At 41.4% G+C, this 18,197-nt stretch overlaps 1 protein-coding gene and 1 pseudogene across 1 annotated transcript in view; one reads left to right on the top strand and one right to left on the bottom strand.

Moving 5' to 3' along the window:
- TRPM2 (transient receptor potential cation channel subfamily M member 2) overlaps positions 1-18,197 on the bottom strand; it is a 328,183-nt gene that overhangs the window by 113,038 nt on the left and 196,948 nt on the right. The window contains 5 exon segments of the mRNA XM_073633225.1: positions 1,043-1,270; positions 5,075-5,189; positions 7,808-7,920; positions 13,281-13,426; positions 14,337-14,466. Of these exon segments, the coding sequence (XP_073489326.1) occupies positions 1,043-1,270; positions 5,075-5,189; positions 7,808-7,920; positions 13,281-13,426; positions 14,337-14,466 (732 nt within the window).
- LOC141146718 (protein S100-A10 pseudogene) lies at positions 2,563-2,987 on the top strand (annotated as a pseudogene).

The following is an 18,197-nucleotide window of genomic DNA, read 5'->3' as shown; positions in this document are numbered from 1 at the left end:
GGTATTTAGGTATTTCAGGAAAATACCACACTATGGTCTCTATATGGATCTGAGGATCATAGGAAATAAACATATTACACCACATACTGAGGATTTATCTGCAACACTTTCTATTTCAGAGGAAATATGCCCCTAATGACATGTTGCCATTTTGTATATGAAGGCTTGTTTGAATTCAACTATTTACAAATAGTTAGTGTAACCATTTTAATAATACAAATGTTGTACTATGAAGAGCACTATGCTTCTGTTTTCATTTATCTTTGAGTTGATCTGGGTTCCAAAAGCACAAACAGCTTTCTTCCACTGGAGAGGAAACAGCCTTGTCCTAGCTATAAAAAGCATAACTGTGATAAACCTTTTTTTCCTTAAAGGTCATGCCAATAAGGTGATGGAGAGCCCATACGAGTTTGGTAGAGGTTTTACTGGGATCACTCACAAAAGTGTTCTGATGGTGGAAGATTTCAGAAGCATTTATAAACAATTTGTGATAATTTTTATTATGTAGTTATGTATTAATATGTTCACATTATGTATCACTGTGTTATTTTACTTTAACAAACTTATACTCTGAATATTTTTTTCACTAGCACACTTTTTTTATTCTTTTACACTGGTATGTTTATATTTGGATCTAATGCATTTGTGTGCTCTGTATTTCAATATTCAGAAATCCGCAGCATTTTGATTTATTGTTTTCGGTGTTTATCACTTTATGTTTGCAACTCTCAATGGTTGGTGTGCACAAGATTAGATTTGCTACTATATATATTTCTAAGAACTTCTCAGAAATATACGTTTCATTAACGCTGTGAGCATTCTTTATGCTTATATTGTTCCGAGGGAAATGTTATTATTTGTAACATCTTAAAGTGGTTGTAAACCTAGTTACACCACTTGTACCTACAGGTAAGCCTATAATAAGGCTTACCACTTTAAGAAACATATTTAACATTTTCAAAACCAAGTTTACAGAAACATAAACAAATGACACTTTTAAAATATCTGTAGTACACTGGTGGATATGTCTTTGTGTTCCTACCTGTCTTATTTCCTCACAAACAAGTGAAAAAAGCCAGAGGTAGATAACATGCTCCCTCCAGGAAGGCACAGGCTGAAAGTCGATCATTAACACGTATGCAAAAAGCAGCAAAAAGCCAAAGTATGACAAGATGTTCAGATGAAAAATCACTACTGGTGCCATGAAAAAAGCTGTGAAACGTTCCATCATGCTCCCGCAGTTTTTCTTGTTTTGAACAACTGTCTGCGACTTAAAAGTGAAAATATTCTTCTGTAAATATCTTTTCTTTGCTGCTACCTTTACTTGAATTTATTAGCACATACAACATGTATTGGACATTATTATGCACAGACACTAGGCAGAATATTTATAGAACAGTGAATGTGACAGTTACCAAACATTCACTGCAGGTAAATCTTCCTGGTGCATGTGTTTTAAATTATAGTGACTTATTCACCTACATAGACTGTTATTGAATGTCACATTCATCATGTTATACAGTAAATATGACCTTAGGTTTTGATGAACACTTTGTCAACCTTGGAAACACAGAGCATTCATGCAAGTGTAGCACAGGGTTGCTATTAATGTTATTATGTTGAATAGCTCATTGTTTCTTAAGTAAGGGTTTGGCTCCTTCTAGTGATCGCTAAAACTTTACAGGATCTTTCTTTCATTTAAGAAGCAAACAGTTATGCATTGTGGGATATGTAGTTTGATGAAATCAAACTACATATCCCAGTCTGGGAACTACTAGACCCACAATGCCAAGTCACAGACCCACAATGCCAAGTCACAGAGCAGCCTGCTGGGTAAAGAGATAAAAGGACAGGTGTGGCCTGCTTTCAGCCTCTCCGGACGCCATTCAACAACCAGCAGGCGGTCTGTGTGTGAGACCTGGGCTGAGAGACTGCAGCCTACGGCGCGGAGCAGGATCGTCAGCCTCTGAGGGACTTCAGAGTACAGCCCTGCCAGTTTAGCAAGCTGATCGGTGTGCAGTGCCGGGACATCTGGAAGTTTTCCTGCATCTCAGCCATCCAGAGGAGCGGTACAGCGTGGCAGCGCCATCTTTTCATCAGACTGAGACATCAGGAGGGGAGTCTGGACGGAGCCTCACAGCCTTTGAGTCTATTGTGGTGGGAGGGCACCTGTCCATTTCAGTAAAGTGCACTGTTTGCTGAGTGAGTTATTTTACAGACTGCTGATGAGACTTGTAGTTCCACAGAAGTGATTCTACTTATTCACAGGCCACATGCAGCGAAATTCTAGGATTTGTTATTCCCTGTGCTGTAAAGTCAGTACTGTATTACACTCACATATAAGGAGGAGGTTACAAGTGCCATATTTCTTCAGTTACACAGTTATCAACGTACCATTTATTCTACAGTATGCTTTCTCTCTCCCTAACATTACAAATACTGCAGTTGAAACTACAGGCTAGCTGAAGATTTTTAGAGTCAAGGAACTTTTATCATCTTCTGCAAAGCTATTTTGTAGTTTGAACGCCCTTGAGGACAGGTTAAATATTGCATTGTCAGGAGTTCTCTGCTGACAGCTCACATTGTGCAGACCGACTCCGAGCAGCACCGTCCTCCGCTTCTCTATCTGCCCCAAAGAACTCCACCCAGACTCCGCAGACATGGGCGTCCCATCCTAGATGGAGCAAGCTATGGAGAACATCATGTTCACCTTCCATAAGTACACTGGGGACAAGAACTACATGAACAAGGAGGACCTGCACCACCTGATGGAGAGCCAGTTCTCCGAATTCCTCAAGAATCAGAATGACCCCCTGGCGGTGGATAAGATAATGAAGGATTTGGATCAGTGCCGCGATGGGCGGGTCAACTTCCACAGCTTCTTCTCCCTCATCGCCGGCCTCACCATTGCCTGAAATGACTATTACTGTAAGCACATGAAGGGCCGGAACTAAAGAAGCCCCACCCACAATCGACCACCAATCTCGCCAGACTGCCAGATTCCCATTGCCAGAGGGGGAGGGGCTCCGAAATCTGTTAATGCTTGCCAGTCTACCTAACCCGTGTCCAATCCCGTAATAAACGTTCCGTGTTTTGTAAAAAAAAATATATATATATATATTGCATTGTATTACTGAATGTAGGTAACATTATATTGCAATTTGGTGTGTGTATTGGGGCCTCAGTGGGAAGGTGTTTAATATAGGTTTTGGAGCATATTGAACACTTGTCCCATTGTACAGCTGTATACATATGCTCCCTGTGATTATTGAATCCACCGTTCTCATATCTACACTGACTGTTACCAATTGTCATTTATTGTTTCTGTCTAATCACATTGTTCATTGTGTTTAATATCCACTTTAGTAAACTTTCTGAGTGGTTCATTGATATTATGTGTGAGTTTCTATTTACTACCACAGCTGGTGAAGTGACGGAAATATACTTCATGGTTTATCATTACTGTGTTTTCTCTCTATTGCCGGGTTCCACGCTAATATTATCAAGCAGGTGTGCCAGAGGGGTTGAGACCATTCTTGGGGTTGAGAGGCAGAGTATGGAACCAAACATACATTAAGCGGCTCTCTAGGGGGTAGCGCTACACAAGGAATTCTAACCTGGTCACGTCTCTAATGTGGTGTCTTGAGTATTTGTGTTGTAGCCTTTTATAGACCATAATCTAACCGCCACCCATGCCATTTGAAACTAAAAAAATAGAATTATTCATAGCTTTTAGAGCCCATTTACACTATAATGTTGTGCAGGAAATTTGCTTTCTGTGTCAGTTTCCTGCACCGCATTCAGATCGCACTGCCATTGCGTTCTGCAGCGGGTGTCAGTGCAAAGTTAATGACACCCCAAAATGCAGGTTGCAAATGCACTGTGTTTGCCCCCACTGGATCGCATCATATAAATGTGCCATGTGATCAAAATTAATTTGGTGAAATTGCACTGTAAAGAACTGCAAGTGAATTGCAAAGAAACATGCAGCGTAATCCTGTGTGATTCACATGCAGTTCCTAGTTTGAATGGGCCCTTCAATTTTAACCCTTAGTCACAGCTTTTCTAGCAGATTACAGAAATTTGAATGCATGCACTGGAAAAATAAAGCCTTTGCCTTTCCCCCCTGTCCTCTTTTTTTCCTTCTTGCTTTTCTCTCTACTTTCCCTCTTCAACTGCAAAAAGAACACTGTGGAATGTGCATTCTCTCTAGACCAGCTATCACTAGTGTGAAATTGTTCTAGACCAGCTATCACTAGTGTGAAATTGTTCTAGACCAGCTATCACTAGTGTGAAATTGTTCTAGACCAGCTATCACTAGTGTGAAATTGTTCTAGACCAGCTATCACTAGTGTGAAAGTAAGGATGTGTGACCAGTACATGACTCTGTAATTATGCAAAACTCTTTCTAAAAAATATTATTAAGAGTAAAAAAATGTAGTCCTGTTTGCATGGGCTGTGTTTTCTATAACGGATAGTCACCAATGTTCTGTGTTACTAAATGTTGATAAGCTAGTTTGGCCAGTGCCTTACTAGTGTGATGTCACATTTGGACAGATTCATTTGACATTCCAGGCTTAAGTTATAGGTACCAGAAGACATAGGTCCATGGTTATTGTTGCCTGATCTACCAACATAGATTGCAAAAATATTGTATGGATTTGGATCTTCTTCGAGCTGAATCTTGGGGAACAATAGCTTATCAATACTGTTCCCCAAGATAAAAGAAGCACCAGAGTGTTTGCACAGAGCATAAACATCCATACTTACATCTGTGATATGACAAGTGATTCTGACAAATCACCTTTATTGTCCTTTAGGAACCCCTCCATTCCCTAGTCTAACCTTTCATCCCCAGTAATGATCATAGCTCATGCATAGTTTGCAAAAAATGGGCAAAATACATCTATCCTAAGAATGAAACCATGTCACATATGGCTTTGGGCAAAACAAAGATTTTTTTGGGCAGCACTTGTTTCCCTAAAAAAAGGTCTGATAATTAGTTTGAAAGACATTTGTCTGTTTAGTTTGATTAACAATTTTGTGTCACCTCTTACTGTGTTTATATGGATACTTATCTTAATGACAGGCTGTTTTTCACTGCCTCCCCAGGTGTACATTCTATAGGAAACACTTCTATGTTATTTTCTTTCTTCAGAACTTGATTCTGAATGACTTCCTCATCTTTCCTGTGATGGTAGTTAAATATAGTTATGGATAAAACAGACATTAGATTCCATTCACACTCAACCCGTCAACATTATTAGCTGAGATTATTGCCCCTAAAGTTTATCATTTTTTTTTCTATGCAGTATAAATGGTGTTCAGGAAGTAATTGCATTTGGCTGCTGCTTCTAGAAATGATATTGTAGCTTGGGAGCCTCTAACAAGGCAAGCACGTCACATTATAGAATGGTACTAAAGCACAAAATTCTATTAGCATAAAGAGATTGATTATAGTGCAAGTGATAACCCATCTTTCTCAAATTCCTCATTTTGATAGCAAGAAATTGCACTTATTGTGGAGCAGTTTAAATCATTATATATACTTAGTTTACATTTCTGCTTGCTTTCCTATATTTTCGAGAGCTGATACTAATTAAATAAGTAGCTTGACTGACTTCTATGAAACTATCTGTGTCCACTTTCCCCAATAAATAATGCTGATGGTATAGTTTAAGTAGAAGTACACTGAGGATGATTTACAAAAGCAATACAGAACCTCCATTTTGCATAGTAAATGTTCACCTAAAGTGTAACTAAAAGCCAAAACAGGAAGTAGGAGGAAAACCGTCTAAAGTGAGGGAACCTTGGTATGTCACCAGGGTCCCCAGAACTAGTGTCCCTATTGGAAGATTCCCCCTCTATTAGTTTTCCGATGTCAACCCAAAATTAGGGATTTTCTTTTACTTTCACTTTCGATGATAATGGTAAACTAGACAAATGGAGAGAGTCAATTTCCCTAATGGGAACAAAGAGAGCAATAAAACCTGACAGGTATTCTAATCCCTCTTCACTCTATACAAAACCTAAAAAAAAAGTTTTGCTTTTAATTACAGTTTAACTTAAGGCTAGGGTTATTTATAGCAGAGATCAAATACAGCTCCATCCAACCTGCCCCCTGCTATTATTACACCACACTGCGTCTGTGTTTTTCTTTCATTATAAAACACAGAGCAGGGTGTCCTTCTGAGAGTTCTCTGCTTAATGCATCCTAGAACATGGGGCGGCACAGTGGTGTAGTGGATAGCACCTTCACCTAGCAGTAAGAAATCAAATCCCAACCACGACACTACCTGCCTGGAGTTTGCATGTTCTCCCTGTGACTGCGTGGGTTTCCTCCGGGTACTCCGGTTTCTTCCCACACTCCAAAGACATGCTGGTAGGTTAATTGGATCCTGTCTAAATTGTCCCTAGTATGTTTGAACGTGAGTTCGGGACCTTAGATTGTAAGCTCCTTCGGGGTAGGGACTGATGTGAATGTACAATGTATATGTAAAGCGCTGCGTAAATTGATGGCGCTATATAAGTACTTGAAACAAATAAAATAAATAAATAACACTCTGGAAAAGAATGAGAACCCTATCAGGTGATCTGTTAAAATCATGTGCCAGGTTTACTCCTGGAACTTTTCCTCCCACATTCATTTATCGGGGTTTCACTTGCAGGGAGAGACCCAAAGCAAGTAAATTAAACAGACATGGCTGCACTTTGTAAATGTGCTAGAAGAATTTTTTTTCCCTAAAAAGTAGCAATATGGTCATGGTTAGGCCATACTTCTACTTTAGTGAACAAGATGAAGTTGCATTTACGCCAATTGTCGAATCATGTGCAAGGAAAGCTAACATAATAGGAATATGTTTTGATGCAAAATATGAAAATAGTTTTCTTTGCTGACATTAAGCAGTGTTTAGCATAGTGTGTAAGCTATGTTTAGTAGCATTAGCATTAAGGAGTGGGGCAGCAGGTGTTCTTAACAACCAGTGAATAGCTGGTAGTTAAGGAGTGGGCCGGGAAGCCGGCTGCTGCATTCTTAACAATGTATGAGTTATCAGCTGTCGGCGGGGTTTCCAGAATGTAAAAACAGCAGTTGCCAGCAATAAAAAATTGTGAAAAAAATGGTGTGGTTGCCCCCCCCAATCCATACCAGGCTTACTTGTTCCCCCCCTTTCCTGGCCTGCTAGGCTGCGTACTTGGATAGGGGGCTGGTATGGACTTTGGGGGGGGGGGGGGGGGGGGCCTCATGCCGTTTTTTTCACAATGTTTATTATCTGGCAACTGTTTTTTTTACATTCAGCTGTTAGCGGGGGAACAGGATGTGGATGTGGCAGCCGGCTTTCCAGGCCACTCCTGAACATTCAGCTATTCAATGGATGTTAAGGATGCTGGAGGCCTCTGCTTCCAAAAAAAAAACAAAAAACGCTCTGCTAAACACTGGGCACCGACATTAAGCAGCATTTAGGAGAGTTTAGGAGCCGTCAGCCTTTTTTCTGCCAAAACACTGCTACTCCTAATTATGCTGGCAGAGGGGTTTTTTTTTCTGCCTCTAAAAAAAGGCCACAAAAAAAAAGTTTATGTGTGCATGAACACATAAGAAAACATGCATGGAGTTTAGAGGCAGTTATAAAAAAGTCTGATGCCCAAAGCAGCAGCTGTAAAAATGCCCAGTGTGCATGAGGCCTAAGGACTAGTATGAAAAGCACTAGAAAAATGGACTTAAAAACATGAGTCTTTAAAAAAAATATATAAAATGTATAATGCATATTACATTCTTTGGTTATAAATCATTGCTTTTTCATTTACTTACCTGAATGTTAACAGACGTGTAAAAATGAGAGGAAAAAAGAGCATACAGACTATCACCCTCCATAATTCATTGTCGACACTTAACTCTCCAAACCAGACTCGAGTAAGGAATGCCTATAGGAAAATAAACTCTTATTAGTGTGATTGGGGTGGTACATTCCTGTTAGACTCCATTAATTATTATACACAATGGGACATCAATGGAACTATGCAGCTTGCAGTCTATGACAGCCTTTTTTAACCAGGGTGCTTTCTAGGTTCTTCAAGGGTGGCAAAATGCCTACAAATGACCACAAAGTGCTCAAAAATTGTCAACAAGCCAGCAAGTGGATCAAGTCTGCCTTTTTCTTACACAAAGCCACAGGTTTTTGTTATGCAGTATTATATCCTTGGTCACCATGTGGGCAAGCCACTGGCATCCTAGCAACCAATGACATCATTGGTTGATAAGGAGGATGTCGGGAGCCTGCACAACATTCTTGTTTGCTCCTCCCCTGCCCCTCTCTGTCAGCACTGGAGTCATGTTAGCAGAGAGAGGGAGAAAAACTGCTAAAATACTAGTCAGTATCAGTTTGCGAACATGGAGGGAAAAATCACCTCTAATGTTGGATGGCCCACAAGTGTGCATACTGCTGCGTTATGTAAAATGATTTGTTTATTTATTTACATTTTAACCACCTGCCGACCGCTGCACACCGATATATGTTGGAACAATGGCAGCTGTGTACGTCCCTTTTAATCGGCGTGGCTAGCGGGCGCACGCCGTGTACAGCGTGACTGTGCCCGCGGACTCGATGTCCGCCGGTGTCCCGGGGATCGTGTCATGGAGCCGCAGAATGGAGATATGTCTATGTAAACAAGGCATTTCCCCATTCCACCTAGTGACATGACAGGGATCTACTGCTCCCTGTCATCAAGAGCAGTGATCGCTGTCATGTCAGTGGTATCCCATCACCCCCACAGTTAGAATCACTCCCTAGGACACACTTAATCCCTTGATCTCCCCTAGTGTTTAACCTCTTCCCTGCTAGTGTCATTTACACAGTAATCAGTGAATTTTTATAGCACTGATCGCTGTATAAATGACAATGGTCCCAAAACAGTGTCAAAAGTGTCCGATGTGTCCGCCATAATGTCGCAGTCACAATAAAAATCGCAGATTGCCGCCATTACTAGTAAAAAAAAAATAATAATAATAAAAATGCCATAAAACTATCCCCTATTTTGTAGACGCTATAACTTTTGCACAAAACAATCAATATATGCTTATTGCAATTTTTTTTACCAAAAATATGTAGAAGAGTACATATTGGCCTAAACTGAGGAAAAAAATATTTTTTTTAATATATTTTTGGGAATATGTATTATAGCAAAAAGTAAAAAATATTGCTTTTTTTCAAAATTGTCGCTCTTTTTTTGTTTATAGAAAAATGTTTTTTAAAAAATTAAAACCGCAGAGGTGATCAAATACCACCAAAAGAAAGCTCTATTTGTGGGAAAAATTTTGTTTTGTTTGGGTGTAACGTCGCACGGCCGCGCAATTGACAGTTAAAGCGACGCAGTGCCGAATCGCAAAAAGTGCTCTGGTCAGGAGGGGGGTAAAATCTTCAGCAGAAGCGGTTAAAATTAGTTTCTTGAAATTGTACATAATTTTAATGGTTGCCATGACTGAAAAAATGGTTGAGAAACGCTGATTAGTGATTATTCAGGTAGAAAAAGGAGCCTTTTGAAAATTAGTTCCATAAAATAAGTGGGATAGGTGGTGGGTTCTGATGTCTGAATACTAGCGGAGATGTGCAACATTTGTAAGGAATGGGAATTATTTAAAAAAAAAAAAATTTCTAGGAATTGCCATTTCATTTTTAAAAAGGAAAAAAGGAATCCATTTGACAATGTCCAATGTTGGAGGTAAAGATTATGGTTCATGATTCAGTAAATACAATTTCCCCTTTCTTGTCAAGGAGATGCACGTTGGTATAAGTGCTTTCATCAATTTTTTATAAAAGGTTATCAATATACATCATGTTATGCATGATAATTCATGATCTTAGGCGTGCGCAGCCTTAGGCATTAGGGTGTGCAGCCCAAAGCTCAAACACAAATGCGTGTGTATATATATATATATATATATATATATATATATATATATATATATATATATATATATATATATATATATATATATATTACACTATATTACTAAAAGAATTGGGACGCCTACCTTTACACGCACATGAACTTTAATGGTAGGCTGTCAGGGAGTATCTGCTTACTCTTACGGGTAAGTCGATACACCGACAGTGTACATGAGACCTGCATGGCATCAGTGATCTGCTGATCGCTTGTGCAATGCTTTCCAGGCTTCTGCAACAAAAAATAATAAATGCACATTTTTTTTTTATTGATGGGCATACTGGCAGCAATTGACGGGCACACTGACAGCAATTGATGGGCACACTGGCAGCAATTGATGGGCACAGTAGCGGCAATTGATGAGCACACTGGCAGCAACTGATGGGAACAGTAGCAGCAATTGATGGGCACACTGGCAGCAATTGATGGGCACAGTGTCAGCAATTGATGGGCACACTGGCAGCAATTGATGGGCACAGTAGCGGCAATTTATGAGCACACTGGCAGCAATTGAAGGGCACAGTGTCAGCAATTGATGGGCACACTGGCAGCAATTGATGGGCACAGTAGCGGCAATTGATGGGCACACTGGCAGAAATTGATGGGCACAGTGGCGGCAATTGATGGGCACACTGGCAGCAATTGATGGGTACAGTAGCTGCATTTGATGGCACAGTGGCATCAATAAATGGGTACAGTGGCTGCGTTTGATGGGCACAGTGGCTGCAATAGATGGTTTTTTTTTCCAGTTTGTTCGCGCCCCCCAAAAATTTTGAGCACCGGCTGCCACTACTCCAAACGTTAACCCACATTTGGCACTGCTTCCTGTCCCCCATAAATTGGGGCTGTGGGCATATGGGAAGTGGTTAATATACACTTGGGATTTATTTTTTTATACCAAAGACATGTAATATATATATATATATATATATATATATATATATATATATATATATATATATATATATATATAAAAATACGCACTTTTTTGCTGACAAGACAGGGTTCATATAGTTTTAACACAAAAAAATATAGAATATATATATATATATATATATATATATATATATATATATATATAGTGTAAAAATAAATATATATATATATATATATATATATATATATATATATAGTGACAAGCCAGGGTAAGATTCATATGGATTGGTTGGCTTTTTTTTTTTTGGTGCATCATTTGCCCATTGCCTGCCCAGGTTCCCTGCTCAGTGCTGTCTCACTCACCTCAACCTAGCAGGCTGCAGCCACTTGTCTGCCGCTCTCCAGGCTCCGCCAGTCCGCTGCTTCTAAGACAGAGAGAGGCCAGAGGGGGGGCGGAGTGCAGATGTAGATCACTCCGCCAGCGCCTGCAGGACCTGCAGCCGGAACTATAGAAGCTGCATCGGCAAATGCGGCTGGGTTACTCCACAGCTGTGGTCCTAGTTCCCTGCTCAATCACCTCCTACTCACAGCACAGCTGTTTTTGCCGGCCTGACCAAACCCCAGTGGTGGTGACTGAGTTACACAGGGATGGATAGACATTTTGCAGGCAGTCAGCACTAACAAAAGGCGTGAAACACCAACAGAGCACGGGGATGATTAGGGTGTGCCTGGGCACACCCCGTGGGCACGCCTATGTTCATGATACATAATCAATTACAGTATAAATAATCGTTTTGTACAAAAGGAAGCCCTCTGGAAGCAGGACTTTATAGACAGTCCAATCTATAAAGATCAACAACAAATTATATAGCAATAGAAATAACATTTCTATTGCTATATAATTTGTTGTTGGTCTTTTTATAGATTGCTTCCTAGTTGTTTTTACTATAGACCCCACAAGACTTTTGTGTTCCTCAGCTCCAGCAACCACTAAGGGGATCTTTTGCAGTGTGATACTGGGCAGGGGCCACGTGTGGCTCAGCGGTGGGCGTCCGGCGGGGTGTGAGCATCAGCGCAATCCTTGGCCCCTGTTGTCTTGGTTTCAAAATATAGCGGCATACATATGTGATGTAATCTCTCTGACTTGGTTAGTATAGTAATTTTATATTTGTGTACACTCAGTGACTGTATATATAATTGTGGCTATGTATATTTATGTCTACACTTACCTTTCAGAAAAATGATCTGTATCATCGTGTTCTGACACCTCTGAAGAAGAATCATCGAAACGTGTTAGTGTCTTTACTCTTTTATGATCATTTTGTATCTTTACATATACATTTGTATGTTTCTCTGTATGTCCTACTAAGTTTTCAATACTTTTTTGTACCAATAAATTATATTTTTTATAGCTTAAACGTTTATTCGGTGCCTATAAAGTCCCACTTCCAGAGTGCTTCCTTTTGTATATTTAATAGGGATGATGGCACTTCACCCACTATAGCCAGAGTTCCTTTTCAAAATAATCGTTTTGCACCAACATCTGCATGACAGCAACATGGGTAATAAAGAGAGGTCTGCTGTCCTTCCATTCCATTTTTTTTTTATGTGACTCCATCAGCTATCGATCTACCAGGAAAAAAGTGGAAAATGTTTCCATTGTTACTGATTAGTGGATATTTCCACATTAAAAACCTTCAAGGATCAGGGTGTTTTATGACAATAAATAAGTTATTAAAGAGAGAAATGTATGGAGCCTGCCATTGCTGACCTTTTCTTTGAAAATGTTAATGATAATTGTCATGATAATTGCTTTGGCATCAATGTTCTCTAAAGCTTAGTACACGCAATCAGAAAATCAGACAAAAAATACTGCTTTTAAAGCAATCGCACGATAATCTGATCAATATTACACAGCTTTTTGAGAGCCGATCAAGACAGTTCATGCATAATTATCCAAAGGGACAAACACGAAAATTTTTCTAGTACAATACCAGAATGAATGATTTTCATTTAATCAGGACAGCATTCGTCCGAAACAAGACCACGCATGTTCGGAAACAAAAGAATACATTGCAATACAACACATTACATCACTTCTGAAGTTGTATTCTGTCATACGAGATTCTTCTGATATTCTCATTGGGTGAACGAGGCATTAGTGTCTGACCAGAAATGAATAAAGAGATAAGGAATTTTTACACTCATTTACGGCATACTTATCACAGGCCAATAACACAAAAGAATGTAAGCTGGACACAGTCAAGCAAATCATTTTTTAAAAGAGGCAGCAACAGCAGGTCCCATATTTAGCGTCAAGATCTTCTATGCTAGTTGCCAAAAGTCCGTGTGTACAACTATTCAATATATATTGCTGTTTCTTCAAACTGTATTACTGATGGTAAACATGATTTGAAGGTAACTAGTGCTTTAAAAATTTATATTTAGATAGTAGTCAAACTAACCTGGACACCTCCATGAGATACAAATTTCATGTCTTTAGCCTCGAGGGCTAATTTCAGACAGGTAGCTTGTCCCCAGGCTTCAGAAACCCGTATAAGTAGTTTTAGAGCTCTTTCCTCATCTTTTCTGTAGCTTTCAGTGAAAACACCTGAATTTACAGGAAAAAAAGTTTATTGTTTACACAGACCTGGACTGATAGCCATTTTTAGAAATATGTTTCTGTATAGGAGAAGATGCAATAAACCACAAACAATCCTGTCAACCTGCAGGAATTGGATTGTTTCAGATAGGGAGTGGACATGTTAAAACCAGGTTTTTAAAGGTTTTTTTTTTATTGCTGTATGTGATCCCACTGGAGAAAATGACACCTATTTCTGAAAAAGAAATAAAGGAAAAATCATCTGATGACACTTGTTTTGGTGCCTATCTATTGAGGCATTTGGGAAAATGCTCCAATGGGGACACTTACTTTGGTGTAAGAGGAATTTGTCCTCACTTTTTAGCCCCCATTTAGCTTGAGAGTGAGTTACTAAAGGAGCTGAGAATCTACACACAATAGCATTATGTGAATATTCACTTCAATTATCCATTTATGTGAAACACCAACTCCCGATTGTTTATTTTATCTGAGCATGATTGGAAAAAAGTGAATATTCACACAATTTATTGTGTGAAGATTCTCAACTCCTTTAGTAAATCAGCCTAAGTTTGTCTGACTTCCAGGTGTTTCTACAGGGAAAACAGTGGAGGGAAAAACTGCAAGAGGGCACAGAGGGCCAAAAACCGGACAATTGATGCAATGAATAAAAATAATCATTGCACTAAAAAAATAGGTTACAAAAAATTTTAAAAAATCCAGGTTTCCAGTAGACAACAAGCAAAAAGTCAAACATTTTCCATGCACTGATTGTCTTTTGTAATAGGCAATTTGACGCTGCAAGATATTTTCATGAAGTACAACTCATGCATAAAATCTAACATAAGTAAAATAACAGTATTCCTAATGAACTCCCTAGTTATTAACTTAACACTGTGGTCACTTTAAACTATTCAATTACCGATCGCTTTCTGCTCAAAGTCTTCAGCCAATGCCAGCATGTCTTCAGATGTGTCTGTGTCTTCTTCTTCTTTGGAGAGCTCCTTTAGAATCTTACTACAGGCGAGGGCGGCAGCCATGCAGTCGCGGCACTAGACATAACAAACACAAAGAAATAATAAAGGTGTGGTTATTCTAACTAAGTTTACAAATGACTTATTTGCATTCAGCTTACATTCTTTGATCATACAACCCCACAAATACTGGAAGGAAGCTGCAGAGAAGCAAGGAAAATTAGTCTATGCTGTAATATGAAAATATCCCTGTCACATTAAAGTGCATGTCAGGCCAAAAAGGTTTCTCAGGTATTAGCATGGGAAAGGATTAAAACTCCTGTAAAGGTTTTTACTTGTCACTAGTAAGAACCTAAGAAAGAAAATACTTTTTTTTTTTTTTGCAGGATATAAGGTTTGTGGAAGCACCTGAAAATACAAAGAGGAAGTTTAGCAACAGATTGCCCTTTTACTCAACATTTCCTCACTCAGTAGCTCAAAGAGATTGCACCTGAGGAGACAGAGGTGGCTGGGCATGTGATCGGCAGCCAGGTGTACAGTTCTCCACTGTTATGCCTGGCATGCAGACAGATGAGCAGGAGCCCAGTAGCACATAGTTTTCATGGAAAACCCAGCCACTGCAGAGAACACTGCTCCAATAGATACCTGAGTACTATTCTTCAAGTGGGGTAGCCCTGCATCCCTAGTGGCTAGCCTATGTTACCATCCCTGAGATTCCTACAGCCACTCACCTTTGTTACAAGCCCAGAGATCCCTCCAGCTGTTCATCTGTGTTACTAGGCATTGCCTGTACATTACTGTAAGAAATGCTGCCTGTAAGGATACATGCAAGTAACTGTTTTGTACTGTAATCTTTTCTCAGACATCCCAAGTCTCCTGCGAGGTGCGGGAGTCTCCCGCATTTAGGCTGCGGCTCCCAAGCACCCACTACTGCTGTGCGATATCCCGGCTGCAAGGCCGATGCGCCCTGTCACACTCTGCCAGAGGAGGGGCGGTATATGGAGGAACTGATGCGTCAATTTCTCTCCTGCCACCGCTGAATGTCCACCTCTCTCTCCTGCAGGCATCCAGCGGTGGCAGGAGAGAAATGGACACATCGGTTCCTCAATATGCCACCCCTCCTACCCAATGGAGGACCTTCAGGGATTGCAATTGTGCCCCTCTCATGCTGCAGGGGATCTGTGCGGGCACCTGTATGACACCATGCAACCAGGGCTGCCTCTGCTTTCCCCCGGGAGCAGTGGAGTGCAGCCTTTTCCCCGATGTGTAGTCTCCTGTGGCTGGCAGACCTGATGGTCTCTCTCCCAGTTTCTCCACAGGCTTCCTGAGCAGGTGGGCAGGGCAGGGGTATGGCCATCTTCACATACATGCACAGGTAGTTGCATGGTAGAAGACTGGGGGGAGGAACATCCATGGAGACCCCGGAAGGCTTCCCCTCCATCAGTATGTCACTCTTGCATCAATTCTCTCTATTTACAATCTTTCAGCTCCCTAATGTGGTCAGTACACTTCATGCTGCTCACTGATCCTCCCCTTACTGTGCCCCCTATACTGCCAGTGCTCACTGCTCTCCCTGTATACTGCTCCCCCATAACCACTACACTGCTCTCCCCCCATTGTATTCTGCCCACTGCCATCCCCATATACTGCTCACTGCTCCCCCCCACTCTGTACTACCCACTACCATCCCCATATGCTGCTCACTGCTCCCTTCCCACTATATACTACCCACTGCCATCCCCATATACTGCTCACTGCTCCCCCCACTGTATACTGCTCACTGCCATCCCTATATACTGCTCACTGCTCCCCCCACTGTATACTGCTCACTGCCATCCCCATATACTGCTCACTGTTCTCCCCTGTATACTGCTCATTGCTCTGCCCCACTGTATATCACTCACTGTTCTCCCCTGCTTCCCCCTGTATACTGCTCACTGCTCTGCCCCCCGTATACTGCCTACTGCTCCCCCCTGTATACTGCTCACTGCCCTGCCCCCACTGTATACTGCTCACTGCTCTTTCCCCATATACTGCTCACTGCTCTCTCCCTGTATACTGCTCACTGCTCTCTCCCCGTATACTTCTCACTGCTCTCCCCCATATACTGCTCATTGCTCTTCCCCTGTATACTGCTCACTGCTCTCCCCCTGTATACTGCTCTCCCCTGTATACTGCTCCACCCCACTGTATACTGATCTCCCTCATATACTGCTACCTGCTCTCCCCTGTGGGGGGGCACCACCTCCCTGAAATGAGTTTGCCACCTCCCTGAAATGAGTTTTTTGCAGGTTGAGATGTCTGTTTTCTGAAGTAGTCATTTTTCCCTAGCCTCTGTTACTATAGAGCAGGGGCCACATCCAGCCTGGTGCAATGTTTTTTCAGGCCACAGCTTGAGTCCTCAGACATACTACAGGGTCGGTTTCTGCTCAAACAATGTCCGGTAGCATGACCTGCAACGCATGCTCACCCCGGGCTGTATGCAATACAGGTCTCGCAACCTGACAAACACCCGCCAACCTAGTGCCTGACTAAGTTGTTGATTGCTAGGACTGCCAGCTAGAACCTTTGCTAGGGCCCCACTGTTGGTATGTCCATTACAACTGTAATTTTGCATACCACTTGCATGTGTAATAGTTGGGTGGCAGTCGGGAGATGCAGCAGAACTGTACTGAAACCAGACACAGATGTAAGTGGGACACAAATGTGACTGCTGGTGCTGTTCGGGGGGGTCCTCTGATGGGGACATAAATATGCAGAGAGGCTCTGATGGAGACACAAATGTGTGTGAGGAGCTCTGATGAGGACACAGATGTCTAGGTGGGCTCTAAGGGGGACACAAATATGCGGAGGTCTCTGATGGGGGCAAAAATATTCATGGGGTCTCTGTTGTAAACACACATATTCAGAGGGTCTCTGATGGGGACACAAATATGCAGGGGGACTCTGACAGGGACACAAATGTGTGGGGGAGCTCTAATGGGGATACCAATATGTGGGGGGTCCCTGATGGGAACACAAATATGCAGGAGGGCTCTAATGGAAACACATATATATGGGGTTCTTTGATTGGGACACAAACATGTAGAGGGGCTTTAATGATGACACAAATGTACGTCGGGGGGGTCTTCTAGGGACACAAATATGCGGTGGGGGTCTGATGGGGACACAGTGTGTGGGGGGCTCTGATGCTGACACAAATGTGTTGGGGGTGTCTGATGGGGACACAAATATGCAGGGGGTCTCTGATGGGAACACAAATATTCAAGGAGTCTCTGATAGGGACACAAATATGCAGGGGGGCTCTGATGAGGACGCAAATGTGTGGTGGGGGGTCTGTCAGGGACACAGATGTGTGGCGGGGGGTCTGTCAGAGACACAGATGTGTGGGGTGACTGGGATGGGACACAAAGGGAAGACTCTGATGGGGGCCAAATGTATGGGGGAGTGACGGTAACATAGATGTAATGCTTTGTGCACACTTTGGTGCGAGCGGAGGATACAGGTGCGCCATCCAGCTCTACTGCTGGCAGCCTGTCAAATTCTATTCTATTCTATTCTGCTGCTGCACATTCATTTATAAATAACTGTTTTTTTCAACCTGTGAATATGTGTAAAATGTACAATATGGCCCTCAAAGTAGGAGACAACTGCTATAGAGCCTTTTAGAGAATGTGCTGTACTGCCACCCAGTGCTCCGATTGAGCCAAAGAGAACATGATTTGAAAAACTCCAGATTGCAGTACTTTATAATCTATTAACATTGTTCTTTACTATATTTATACTTTCCCCCCATTCTTTCCCTGTTT

This window comes from Aquarana catesbeiana, linkage group LG06 (assembly GCF_042186555.1).
Source record: "Aquarana catesbeiana isolate 2022-GZ linkage group LG06, ASM4218655v1, whole genome shotgun sequence".
Classification (NCBI taxonomy): Eukaryota; Metazoa; Chordata; class Amphibia; order Anura; family Ranidae; genus Aquarana; species Aquarana catesbeiana.
Note: the sequence above shows the minus strand (reverse complement) of the source record. Positions and strands in the feature narration are given on the sequence as shown.